The following is a 12,046-nucleotide window of genomic DNA, read 5'->3' as shown; positions in this document are numbered from 1 at the left end:
AGTAGTTGTCCCTTGGACACTGCGGTCACGCTCTCAGGTCACTAAGATCACCTCTACCCAACTGCCTTTTCAGGTACCTCTAGAAGAACCTTTCCACGGTGTAAGCGACCGGGAAGTGGGAACTGCCCTCACACACTTGACAACACTCAAGATCATTGTACTCATAATCAATCTTCCTATTCAATTCCTATTAATCCTCCTACCTAGACTCTCAACTCTAAACTTCCTCTTCAAATGTCACCATAACCAGAGATTCTAGTGCGCAAAACACTGTCCCAGGTCTACTAAAACCTCACCCCAAACTACACATTGGAGCCTTCAACGTACACACCCTATGTCAAATCGATCATTGGACCTCCTTGACTAAAACCTTAGAATCTTGTACCATTGATGTATGCTATGTCTCTGAAACATGCATACAGGATCCTAGTGTGCTCATTCACTTGACCTCACCTCGCCATAACAGCGACCCGACGGCAAATCCTCGTGGACTGGCGGGTGTAGGCATAGCACCAAGTACGAGGGCAGAACAAGCACACTTAGAATGGATCCTTGTTGTTCGGCTAAAGGGTTCCGTAAGAACTCGGAAGAATAGGGACACATGTCGTTACCTTTTCGTCATTTCTGCCTACGCTCCCACTCACCGCAGCCCGGATGAATTGAAAGACGACTTTAGAGAAAGCTTTCTGAACTTCTTTATAAAACTAAACACTCAGAAATGGTACTCGTAGCAGGTGACTTTAATATTTAAACCAACCAGAAAGAAATTTAGATGGGTACTTTAGTATCACCGCTCAGCGAACAAATAATGATGACCGTCTGCTGCAAATGTGCTCAGACAATCGTTTATTTCTAACAAACACTAATTCTAAGCATAAGGAGAGACATCGTCTAACATAGAGACTCCTGCATCAAATCAACGATGGACTCAAATAGACCACATTGCCATCGGTCATCGCTACAGAGGCTCAGTAGAAGACTGCCGATCGTTCTGCAGTACATGTTTAGACTCTGATCATGTTCTAATGCGAGCACGCATTAGCTTGCACCTGAATGGACACAGAAAAGCCACATTAGGAAAATCCATTAGAGTTGAACTCAACGATGAGAAAAACAAAGATAAATCCCAGGAACATCTGAAGTAACACTTAGGCAATCTCGAAAACGAAGCTGACCCAGATGTTCAATCAGTCAGTCAGTAACAACGTAGAACTTCGTACGTACGTACATCAGTTCGAGTTGCCACACCACATTACAACAGAGATGCAGTTGTCCATTCAAATCCCGTAGTGGTAGAGGTAGCAAGAGCATAAGCAGTAATCGGGAAGATTAGGGCTGGAAGATGTTATTCAAGGAGTATAATCCAGTGAAATAAATTTGGAAAGAGGAAAAAATGGACATGAAGAAATCAGAAGATTAGAATTTGGGAGAACACAAAGAGTGGGTGCACCTGCACCACTGCAAACGATTTGGAGCCATGTCACTCAAGGTCTATAACCATCGGTTGCTATCATCTCGTGGTCCCCAACCAGGTAGTCTACACCTACCAACATGACTCAGTCTACTTGTCAGTGACTTCATGCACTTGTGCTATGTTTTGGTCTGGCCGCCCCTAGCTTTCTTCCAACCTACTCCTATACAATAAAACATCGCACATCGAGGCAGTCGGTCGTTGGACATATGTAACACATGTCCCAGCCATCTCAATTGGTGAAGTTTCACTACGTCATCAATTGATTTGCCATCCTTACCTAGTACCCGTTTCCTAACAACTGTGTTACTTACTCGATGGTCCCATGATATACGAGCAATGTTTCGAAGACACCTATGATCGAATACTAGTAACCTACGAATATCCTCTACTCTTACCGGCCATGTTTCACTGCCATAAAGTAGGACGGGACGAACTGCTGCGCAGTAAACACGTCCTTTGGTTGATAGACGGATATCTCGTCTACGCCATAAATGACGCAAGTTGGCAAAAGCTAGTCGAGCCTTCTGTATCCGTGCTGAGATTTCGTCACACACCAGACCACAAGGGCTGATGAGACTTCCAAGATAAGTGAAGCGGTCGACACACTCAACTACTTCACTCCCTATCACTAGTTCGGGTGTCGATGTAACCCAATCCTGAAGTAACATTTTGCATTTCGAGGGAGAGAATCGCATCCCGAACATGCTTGCATTGTTGCTTAGAGTGGTCAGAAGACTCTGCATTTTGTCAGCGTCTTCATCAAATAAAACTATGTCATCAGCATACTCTAAGTCAACAAGTGAACCTCCTGGTAAAAGTTCAACCCCTGGAAATTTAGATGAGGAGAGTGTTATCTCTAAAAGTACGTCGACCACAAAGTTGAACAAGAATGAGGAGAGTGGACAGCCCTGACGAACACCACTTGAGGTAATCAATTCTGATGACAGTTCGCCACAAGCTCTCACTCTACCAGTTGTGTTCGAGTAGAGAGCCTTTATAAGGTTAATGTACTTCTTTGGTACTCCTTTCAGTGATGATAAACACTGCCATAGAACCTCACGGTCAACAGAGTCGAATGCCGCCTTAATTTCGAGATATACTACGATGGTGGGGCGTCTGAACGAGTGTCTGTGTTCTAGAATCTGACGTAGTGTGAATATCTGGTCTATACAACCACGTCCAGGTCGAAAACCAGCCTGGTTTTCTCTAGTCTGCTCTTCACGAGCTTTAGTTAGGCGTCGAAGTATTATTGAAGCTAATATTTTAGACACTATATTGGTCAAACTGATCCCTCTGTGATTGTCACAAGAGGACTTTTGTCCTTTCTTATAGACTGGCACAATCAGTGATTGAGACCAGTCAGATGGGATTACGTCCAGTTCCCAAATTCTACCTAAGACCTCGGTTAATCTCATTGCTAATACTGGACCACCATCCTTAAAAATCTCAGGAGTAAACCTGTCAGGGCCTGCCGCTCTCCCACGCTTCAGATTTCTTATGGCTTTTTCAACTTCGTAAAGGGACGGAGGACCTATATTAACTTGCCATTCAGGTTGACTGGAGATCGTGGGAAACCGAAGTGTGGCTGAAGGCCATTTGAACTGATCCCTAAAATGTTCTGCCCATCGATCCAATCTCCTGGATTGAGAATGAATAATATGTCCATCTTTCTCTGAGAGTGTTTCGCTAACAGTCAGCTTCCTAATACCGGTTTCCTTAACAAGTCTGAACAATTGTCTGCTGTTACCTATTGCCGCTGCCTTTTCCATCTCTCTTGCTTCCGCTACCCACCACTTCACGATTATTGTGTAGGCTTTTATCAGCTTGCGCTTAAGCTGACTTCGCTCTTCATTATGTTCAGAGCCAGGTGGAATGAGTTTTCGAGCATCTATCAGTGCGGTAGATGCTGCTGAGATCCAGTGTTTCTCCCTAACCTTGTGGTTTACCGTACTAACAGATATCACTGCTGTTTCCACAGCTTTTCGGATATCATTCCATGCTGCCTCGGGGTGGGCATCACATATATGGCTGTCTAACTGTTTTCCTAGTTGTTCCTGAAATATACTCTTTGCTTGACTATCATTACGTATGCCCTTAAGAGGTTTCCTTGCAGCGTCTTTCCTACGTCCAGTAAGACGCAAGCAAATACGCGCTCGCACTAGAGCATGATCTGAATATAAGCACGTGCTCCAAAATGAGCGACAGTCTTCTATCGAGCCCCTTCATCGGTGGCTGATAGCGATGTGATCTATTTGCGTCCAACGTTGGGACGAATTGGGGGTCGCCATGTTAAAAGATGTTTTTCCTTATGCTTAAAGTTAGTATTTGCAAGAAACAGGCGGTTATCTGAGCATAGCTGCAACGGACGGTCGCCATTATCTGATCTTTGAGCCGCGACACCATAAGATCCACCCAGGTGTCTTTCCCCATCGCTTAGTTTACCTACTTGAGCATTAAAGTCACCGGCCACTATTACTACATCAGAGCGCCTAGCTTTTCGGAGAAGGTCGAAAAGCTTTCTGTAAAACTCATCTTTTACATCACCTGAGCTGCAGTCAGTGGGAGAATAGGCAGAGACGACGAAGAGGCAACGACGAGTGTCCCTATCTTTTCGGATCCTTACTATTCCGTTCAGTCGGACAGCGCACAAACGACTGTCTACTGGGATCCAGTCTAAAAGAGCTAGTTCTGCCCTAGGACTCAATGCTATACCTACGCCGGCGAGGTCACTGGAAGCAGAATCAGGGCTTCCAGGTACACGAAGCGTAAATCGAGTCGGTTCTTTATTTTGGCATGGTGAAGTCAAATGAATGACGCTACTCGGATCCTGTATGCGCGTTTCGGAGACGCAGCACACATCGATGACGCGGGATTCTAAAGTCTTAGCTAAGGAAGCCTGCTGTCCTATTTGGCACAGTATTCGGACGTTAAAAGCTCCTACGTGTAGTTTAGAGCGTGGTTTCAGGAGACCAGGAATAGCGTTCCACGTACTCGAATCGTCTGCCCTAGCGGTGCGAGGTGATAAAAAGACGTGAGGAGGGTTAGTCATGGAGATAAGAGAGGTATTAGGAAGTGTAGGAAGGATTTGAATGTGACCAACTTGGTCTCATGTGCTGTTACGGGTATGAAGGCTGATATCACTTCCCGGCTGCCCACACCGTGGAAAAGTATTTCTTGAGGAACCTGAAAAGGAAATTGGATTAGTGTTGGTCTTGACGACCTGGAAGCGTGACCGCAGAGCCCAAGGGACAACTGCTTGAGGCCGGTCGCGCACGGCCTTTTCGTGGAAGGTTTTTGACGTGTTAGCTCCGTTCTTCAAAGCGCCTTACCGCCGGAGACGGAAATCCGTGAGGTAAGGTGAGGTGTGACATTTTTAGGGTCGACCTTTTCTAACCCCACCCCTCCTTGTGGGAAAGCAGCATCGCTGTCATGCTGGTTGTCTGAGGGAAACACCTTACTGCTGTTACACCCTCTACAGTCAGCAGTACGACTTCGCCCTCAGACCTTGAGTTCCTGCTTTTAGCCTTACCGTTCTCCAATCGACCTGCCTGGCATGGTAGAACCTACAGGAACATATGTTCCAGCCAATATAGCTCGGTTGGGTCATCACGATAGGCAAGCCCGACCACCGCGTCAAGGTAGCAGCTTCGGTTGGGGAACCAGATGTTACCTGGAAAGATATTTTAAAAAGTTTTGGAAACAGCAACGAGACCTACTAGTGGTTTGAACCAAAGAGTTACGAAAAACCAGTGGAGTTCCGCAACATACATTGCCCTGATAGACTCTCCTAAACATATTCCATCAGGCTACGAACACAATCAAGAGCGAAAACAAATCAGATCTAGGTTAACCAAAAGTCTACGGAACGCTCGTGAGCAGCGGTGGGCAACGAAAACAAATGAGATAGAAAAGGCAGTGGCTGTAGGTAACTCAAGATAGCTTTTCAGACTAATAAAAGAGACAGGAATAAAGAAGTCAAGTGCAAGTGACAATATCTGGGAAAAAGACGACACTTATCTGCTCTCAGTCTACACGTTTAAAACGATAGGCGGAATACTTTAGGGAGCAGTTCAGCTGGCCTTCAACTACTCTACAACTACACACCATTCCCAAACAGCTTGAATGGAACACTGAATTACGCCCCCCGACTCTAAATGAAGTTCAAAAAGCTAAAGCTAATCTGAAACGAGGAAGTGCAGCTAGTCTAGATGGATTAACTCCAAAGGTATACAAGTATGAGGGTCCAATTTTAGCGATTAGGTTGACTAATATTTTAGCTAAAATCTGGGAAGTGGATGTAATCCCATCCATATAGTCGCAATCACTGATTGTCCCAATATATAAGAAACGACCAAAATCAGCCTGTGATAGCCATAGAGGGATTAGTTTGACCAATATAGCATCTAAAATACTAACCATAATAATTATCGGGTGCCTAACAAAGACTCGTGAACTGCAAACTCGAGAAAATCAGGCTGGTTTCAGACCTGATCGTGGTTGCATCGACCACATATTCACCATTCGTTAGGTTTTAGAACACTGACATGCTTATTATTTATTTATTTGAACACATGAATATTGGTACAAGAGAGCGCCAATATATATGCGCCACACAAAACAATGAGAATGAGAAGAGAATAAAAAAAACTAAGGAGCGCAAAAGAAAAAGAGAACAATAACGAAGAGATTGGTGTAAGGTAATGTGGTAGTAACGAGGTACAATCAGAAGAAATCTTTCAGGTAAGGGAGACACAACCACTTTTTATGAAGAAAGTAAAAGAAGGTTACAGCCACTGGCTTCTATTCTGAGCCATATCTGATAACGTCTCTAGCCACTGTGTAGCACCATCTCTCGGACCCCAACCAGGGAGTCGTGAAGGACCGACACAAGCCAGTCCTTTGCAGCTTTATTTCATACCACGACACCATGTCATGCACTGACCACCTCTCCGTTTCTTCCAACCAGTCCCAGAGTCGGCAAATAATGCACGACGTGGAATTCTCTGGGACGACATTCGTAGAACATGTCCAAGCCACCGAAGTCGGTGTTTCAAGATGGTGACACCAATTGAATTATCATCTCTGTGCCCGAACACACGATGCCGAACCTCTGCATTACTGACATGGTGTTGCCACTGCATGTCAGCAATCCTTCGGAGACAGCGGTGATCGAACACAGAGAGTCGTCTAACGTCCTCAACTCGGAGACCAGGTTTCACAAGCATAGAGCAAAACTGCTCTCACCGACGCGTTGTAGATCCGACTTTTTACAGCCAGACTAACATCACGAAGGCGCCAAAGGTGGCCCAGATTGGCATAAGCCGCTCTGGCTTTCACTATTCGTGCATTGATCTCACCACTCACACCCCCACCAGCACTTATGCAGCTACCCAGATACACGAACTTCTCGACTACTTCTATCTGCTCACCATCCAGGGTGAGTACATGATTAGAATCCTGCCAGTCTTTTAGAAGTACTTTACACTTCAAAGGTGCAAAGCACATACCGTACCTACGGACACTGATTGCCAATTGATTAGGTTCGGATTGCATTGCTTGGGCATTGTCGCACAGTAAGACAATATCATCCACATACTCAAGGTCGAGAAGTCTTTCTCTAGACAACAGATCCACACCGCCATTACTTACATTCATCAGAGCTGTTTCCAGAATGTCATCGATGGCAAAGTTGAAGAGAAATGGTGAGATTGGGCAACCCTGCCTAACCCCACTGCTCGAATGGAACAATGAAGAAAGGTGGTTGTATGCCCTCACTCTACCCGAGGTGTTTGTATATAGGGCTTTTAGGATGTTAATAAACTTCTCAGGCACACCCTTCTTCAACAGACAATCCCAGAGAACAGCCCTGTCCAACGAATCGAAGGCAGCCCTGATGTCAAGAAACACTACGATTGTTGGCCTTTGATAAGTATAGCGGTGTTCTAACATTTGGCGGAGGGTGAAGATATGATCAATACATCCTCGACCAAAACGAAGCCCAGCCTGCTCCTCGCGAGTCAATCTTTCACGGGTTTTGAACAACCTACGAAGTATGACGGAAGCCAATAGCTTGGACGCAATCGGAAGTAGACTTATCCCCCGATAGTTGTTGCAGGAACGACGTGAACCCTTTTTAAAGATAGGGACAACTATCGACTAATTCCATGACGTTGGTACACTCTCTAGTTCCCAAACCTTTGTAAACAACGTCGTCAATTCCTTAGTCAAAAAGTCACCACCATCTTTAAAAAGAGCCGGAGGTAAGTCATCTGGGCCAGGTGATTTGTAACGCTTCAAGAGTTGGAGTTCCTTGCGGACTTCCTCCTCGTTTGGTGGACCAGTCGTCACCGGCCATGGCATGCTTATCGGCGTCCAACAATGACAGTTTGTCTTGACTTAAAAGCAGCATTTGACTCTGTAAACCGAGACGTTCTGTGGAAGGGTCTGTATGGAAAGGTGTACGTCAGAAATCTTCTCAGGGCTTTTTACTCGAACACTATCAGTCGAGTCAGAGCTTATGGAGAACTGTCATCTGATTTTGCGACCCCAAATGGTGTCCGATAAGACTGTTCACTATCTCCATTTTTGTTTAATTTCATCACAGACCTACTGCTGGAAATAACTCTCTCGTCGACTGAACTTTCAGGAATTGACCATCTACCAAGAGGTCCACTTATGGGCTTAGAATATGCAGGTGACATAGTCCTGTTTCTTGAAGACGCTGATAAAATGCAAAGTCCTTCAGTAGCATTGACCAACAATGCCAGGGTGTTTGGTGTGTGTTCTTCCTACGCTAAATGCAAGTTGTTGCTTCAAAACTGCCTGAGTCAGCACCTTAGCTAAGGATCGGAAGTGAAGTAGTTGAACACGTCTGATCAGCACAAGTGGGATGGTGTCTGACGAAATCTCAGCACGGATTCAGAAAACTCGTTTGGCTTTTGCCAACTCACGTCACCTATGGCAAGGGCGAGATATCCGTCTATCAATTGAAGGACGAGTATAGTGCGCAGCAGTTCGTTCTGTTTTACTTTACAAATGCGAAACGTGATTGTGAAGGGCAGAGGATACTCGCAAGTTACTAGTATTTGATCACAGATGTCTTAGAAATGTTGCTCGTATCTGCTTGGATCACCGGGTAAGTAATAATGGTTAGGCGCAGAGTATTAGCGAACGATGGTAAATCAGTTGATGAGGTTGTAAATCTTCATCAACTGAGATTGTGGGCCCACGTATTACGCATGCCCAATCACCGATTACCACGACGCGCAATGCTGACTAGTGTTGGAGACGGTTGGAAGAACGTTAGGGGTGGCCATACTAAAAAGTGTCATCAGTCCTTGAAGTCACTAACTTCTGGCCTGAGCCGTGTTGGTAGATGCAGACTACTTGGTTGGGGTCCGCGTGACTATCGTAACCAATGGTTGGAGACCCTGGTAGACATGGCTCAGAATCGATCACAATGGCGTCAGTGTCTTGTCTTCCCTTAAACTATGAGATTAGAATTACTTTACACCTTTTTTACTTATTCTTTCTTCCTGTACTATATCCTTATAAGCAATCTTTCTTTTACATACTACTACCATTGAAGTAACTACTATGGATTTAGTGTTCATCTTGTTGTACTAATGAGGTGTGGTAACTTAGATCAACGAACATGTGTCTGGTCCTACAATGTAGATGACTGATCGACTGACATTGGCTGGTTTTGAAGCCATCTAGGCACATGTTCCACAACCCATGATTTGATTGTTCGATTACTACTCCCTGTGTGTGTCTGCACAAACATTTAGATTGGGATTCTATCTGATCATTAGTGCATTGTCTAGGTCTATTTGAAAACATAGGCTTAGTCCTTTCAACCAAAACCAGTTGAGCAACATAATACGTTTTCTCGATGGTTGCTTTCAATCTGTTTTATAACACCCCAAGTTCCCAAGTTTGGAGAAATTTTGAGGGAAATCCCCAAATTATGCGTTGTGCAACTGTATCACTACAGTTGGATTCATCTCTAAATCCCCATGAAGGTTTGTGGACAACTGACACCAGCTATAATGCAAGAAGACTAGGGTTAGATAATAAAACTTAAACCATAGACATGTGTTAGGATTCAGGATTAGGTTGAGAGTGCAAATCACGGGGTGATACCAACTTCAACGCAATGATGCATTGCAGATGCCCAACCAGCTGAAAAAAGGGGAATTTCGGAGGACACAAGTGAAACAATGGGCAAAATCGGAGTCTGCTCTTGTCCTAGAAGCCAGAAAGGAGAGACTCTTATATATGGACGACCTTTGAACGAATCCTAACTGACCTTGAGAAATATTAGCCAATAAGCAGTCAGTATGGAATAAAAATACATTATACACAACCAAGGCAATAAAGTGGATACACTTCTTATACGTGGTTCAAAAACTTGTCAAGGTTAGAAAGAGATTCAGAGGTTCTAAAATCGTAGTGCATGCAGTAGAGTAAATCATCCATATGTCTCCATAATGGTCGGCCTCTGGAGCCATAATAAAGTCGCAAACACTTCCAGCCCCAACCACATAGCTTCAATATTGTTTGTGTGCACTAAGGTTGTTGGTTCCGCAAAATACCACTTGTGGATAACGACACGAAGCACATAACCGAGCCTGTGTAGTAGTCTGTACGCTCTCCAAACATCCGTATATATTGTTGTGCCTATCTGAAGCCGGCGTTACTGGTGCCTTTATTATCCAGTTCGCGATAATTTTCATAATTCACCTCGGTTAGGAATTATATATGGGGTTTTCATCAAAAACTGACATCAGCTATAATGCCAGAAATTCGTTTAACCAAATGCACGAAAAACTTTTGCATTAAAATACGAAATCAATTACCTCATACCTGGTTGATTCGTCCACAAATTATAGTCCCACCGCTTTTTTATAGCCGATCAATTATCAAGTTTTGTACAAAATTCCCTGTAACCGATCGTACGTGGCAAGGTAAAAACGGTAATCCCTCTCAGATCTGTCCGCCGTTTCGTTTCAACGACCTTGAACGCGCTGACTGGAAGCGGGCATTCCGTATTTCAATTGCCGTGTGTGTGTTGGGTCCTATGAGTATTAAATGTTACCATATATAAGTCATCTTTTGATGCATAATAAACACTAAATAACTGCTAAGAGCATTAATTGAGTATTTTCTGTTTTGTAGTGCACACTTTAGCTCTGTTCCTTCGAAACTTGATCTGTGGTCCTAAGTGCTGTAGTGAAAGTCAACAGCTATATATAATTTGTTGATAAGGTCCAGGAAACAACGTAAGAAAGATAAAATAACGTAAAAGGTTATAGATACGCATAGTTTTTGTGAGTTAAGACGAAATGTCAACTGAAGGGTAAGTCCTAAATATTTGTTGTTCTTCCTTCAGTTAATTTTTTTCAAGGAATAACCTTTTTTTAATAACTATTGCGTGTTGTCTCTAGTGCTTCATGCTCAAGTGAAATTTCAGTGGAAGTAAGCGACGCGTTCCAACGTATTATGCTGAACAAGAGATTCGGAAGCTGGATTGAATTAGATAATGCGCTAAAGGATTTCCATAAAGTATGATAGGATAAATCTATGTTTTCTCAGATGACCCATACACACTATGTTCACGCAGAAAGTAGATTGTTGAAGGATGTGAGATATAAATACTTGTTCGTAGTGTTTCGTTGCACGTTTGGTCGTAAACGTAAATCAGGTCTGAATGTGAATAAAAAACCGTGAGGACTCTAACTAATGTGTTACATTTAAGGTCCAAGTTTTTAAACTGCCAATCGATGTTTCGCGTAAGATTGGAGGGTCAACAATACGTTATAAAATCTTACAACATGTCTCACAACCATCCGTGTACGTTACATAATTATGTCACTTCAGTACAAAACAATGGTACCTCTAATGGATATAACTTTTTATGGCTAAATACAAACAAGTTATATAATATTCACAATTAGGTTAACGCTTGATTGCTTCTACTTACATTTTATAAACAACTACCGACATCCATGTTCACCGTCACCGCAATCAAGGAGGTGAACCATTTTCATGAAAACTCAATCTGTGATGTATTTTTTGACTAGAAACACGGTGAACTTTACTTGCTTGAATTTGTATTGTTACAAATAACTATATTAAGCTAACTACAGATTTACTTACGTGGTGAGCAGGAAATACGACAAACTGCTAATAAATTGGAATAAAAACTATGTTACAAGCACTAGCAATACAGAAATTGATGTGTGATGGAAAAAAGCCTGTTAATAGCTGATAAATAACAACACAAAAAATCCACGACAATATGTAACGTGCGCGCGAAAACCCGTGGCTCACCCGCCAGTCCGTGCCATCGTACGTTAGCCTTAAGCACTGAAGTTGGCGCCGTAACCTTGAAATCTCAGAGACGTTCCTGATTGTCTCGTCCATAAATTAGCGTTTCGTCTGACTCGAAATTCACTCATCCAATTTGTTTAAATAGTTCTGGCATTATAGCTGATGTCGGCTCGTGATGAAAACCCGAAATCTAATCCCTAACGTTAACCATCAACTGTAAAACATAATTCTAATTTC

At 43.4% G+C, this 12,046-nt stretch overlaps 1 protein-coding gene across 3 annotated transcripts in view; it reads right to left on the bottom strand.

Moving 5' to 3' along the window:
- Window positions 1-10,509, bottom strand: part of TRIP4_1 (Activating signal cointegrator 1) — a 51,665-nt gene extending 41,156 nt beyond the window's left edge. For 2 of the 3 annotated variants that reach the window (XM_051219627.1, XM_051219625.1), the window contains exon 1: window positions 10,343-10,487. Coding sequence is in view for 1 of the 3 variants with exons in the window: in XM_051219626.1 (XP_051074617.1) it covers window positions 10,336-10,340 (5 nt within the window). In the remaining 2 variants the exon portion in view is untranslated. Of the gene's footprint in view, window positions 1-10,335 lie in introns of all 3 variants that reach the window. The other variant, XM_051219626.1, reaches the window with a different exon arrangement.
- Between the last annotated feature and the right edge of the window lie 1,537 nt (window positions 10,510-12,046).

This window comes from Schistosoma haematobium, chromosome 1, assembly GCF_000699445.3.
Source record: "Schistosoma haematobium chromosome 1, whole genome shotgun sequence".
NCBI lineage: Eukaryota > Metazoa > Platyhelminthes > Trematoda > Strigeidida > Schistosomatidae > Schistosoma > Schistosoma haematobium.
Note: the sequence above shows the minus strand (reverse complement) of the source record. Positions and strands in the feature narration are given on the sequence as shown.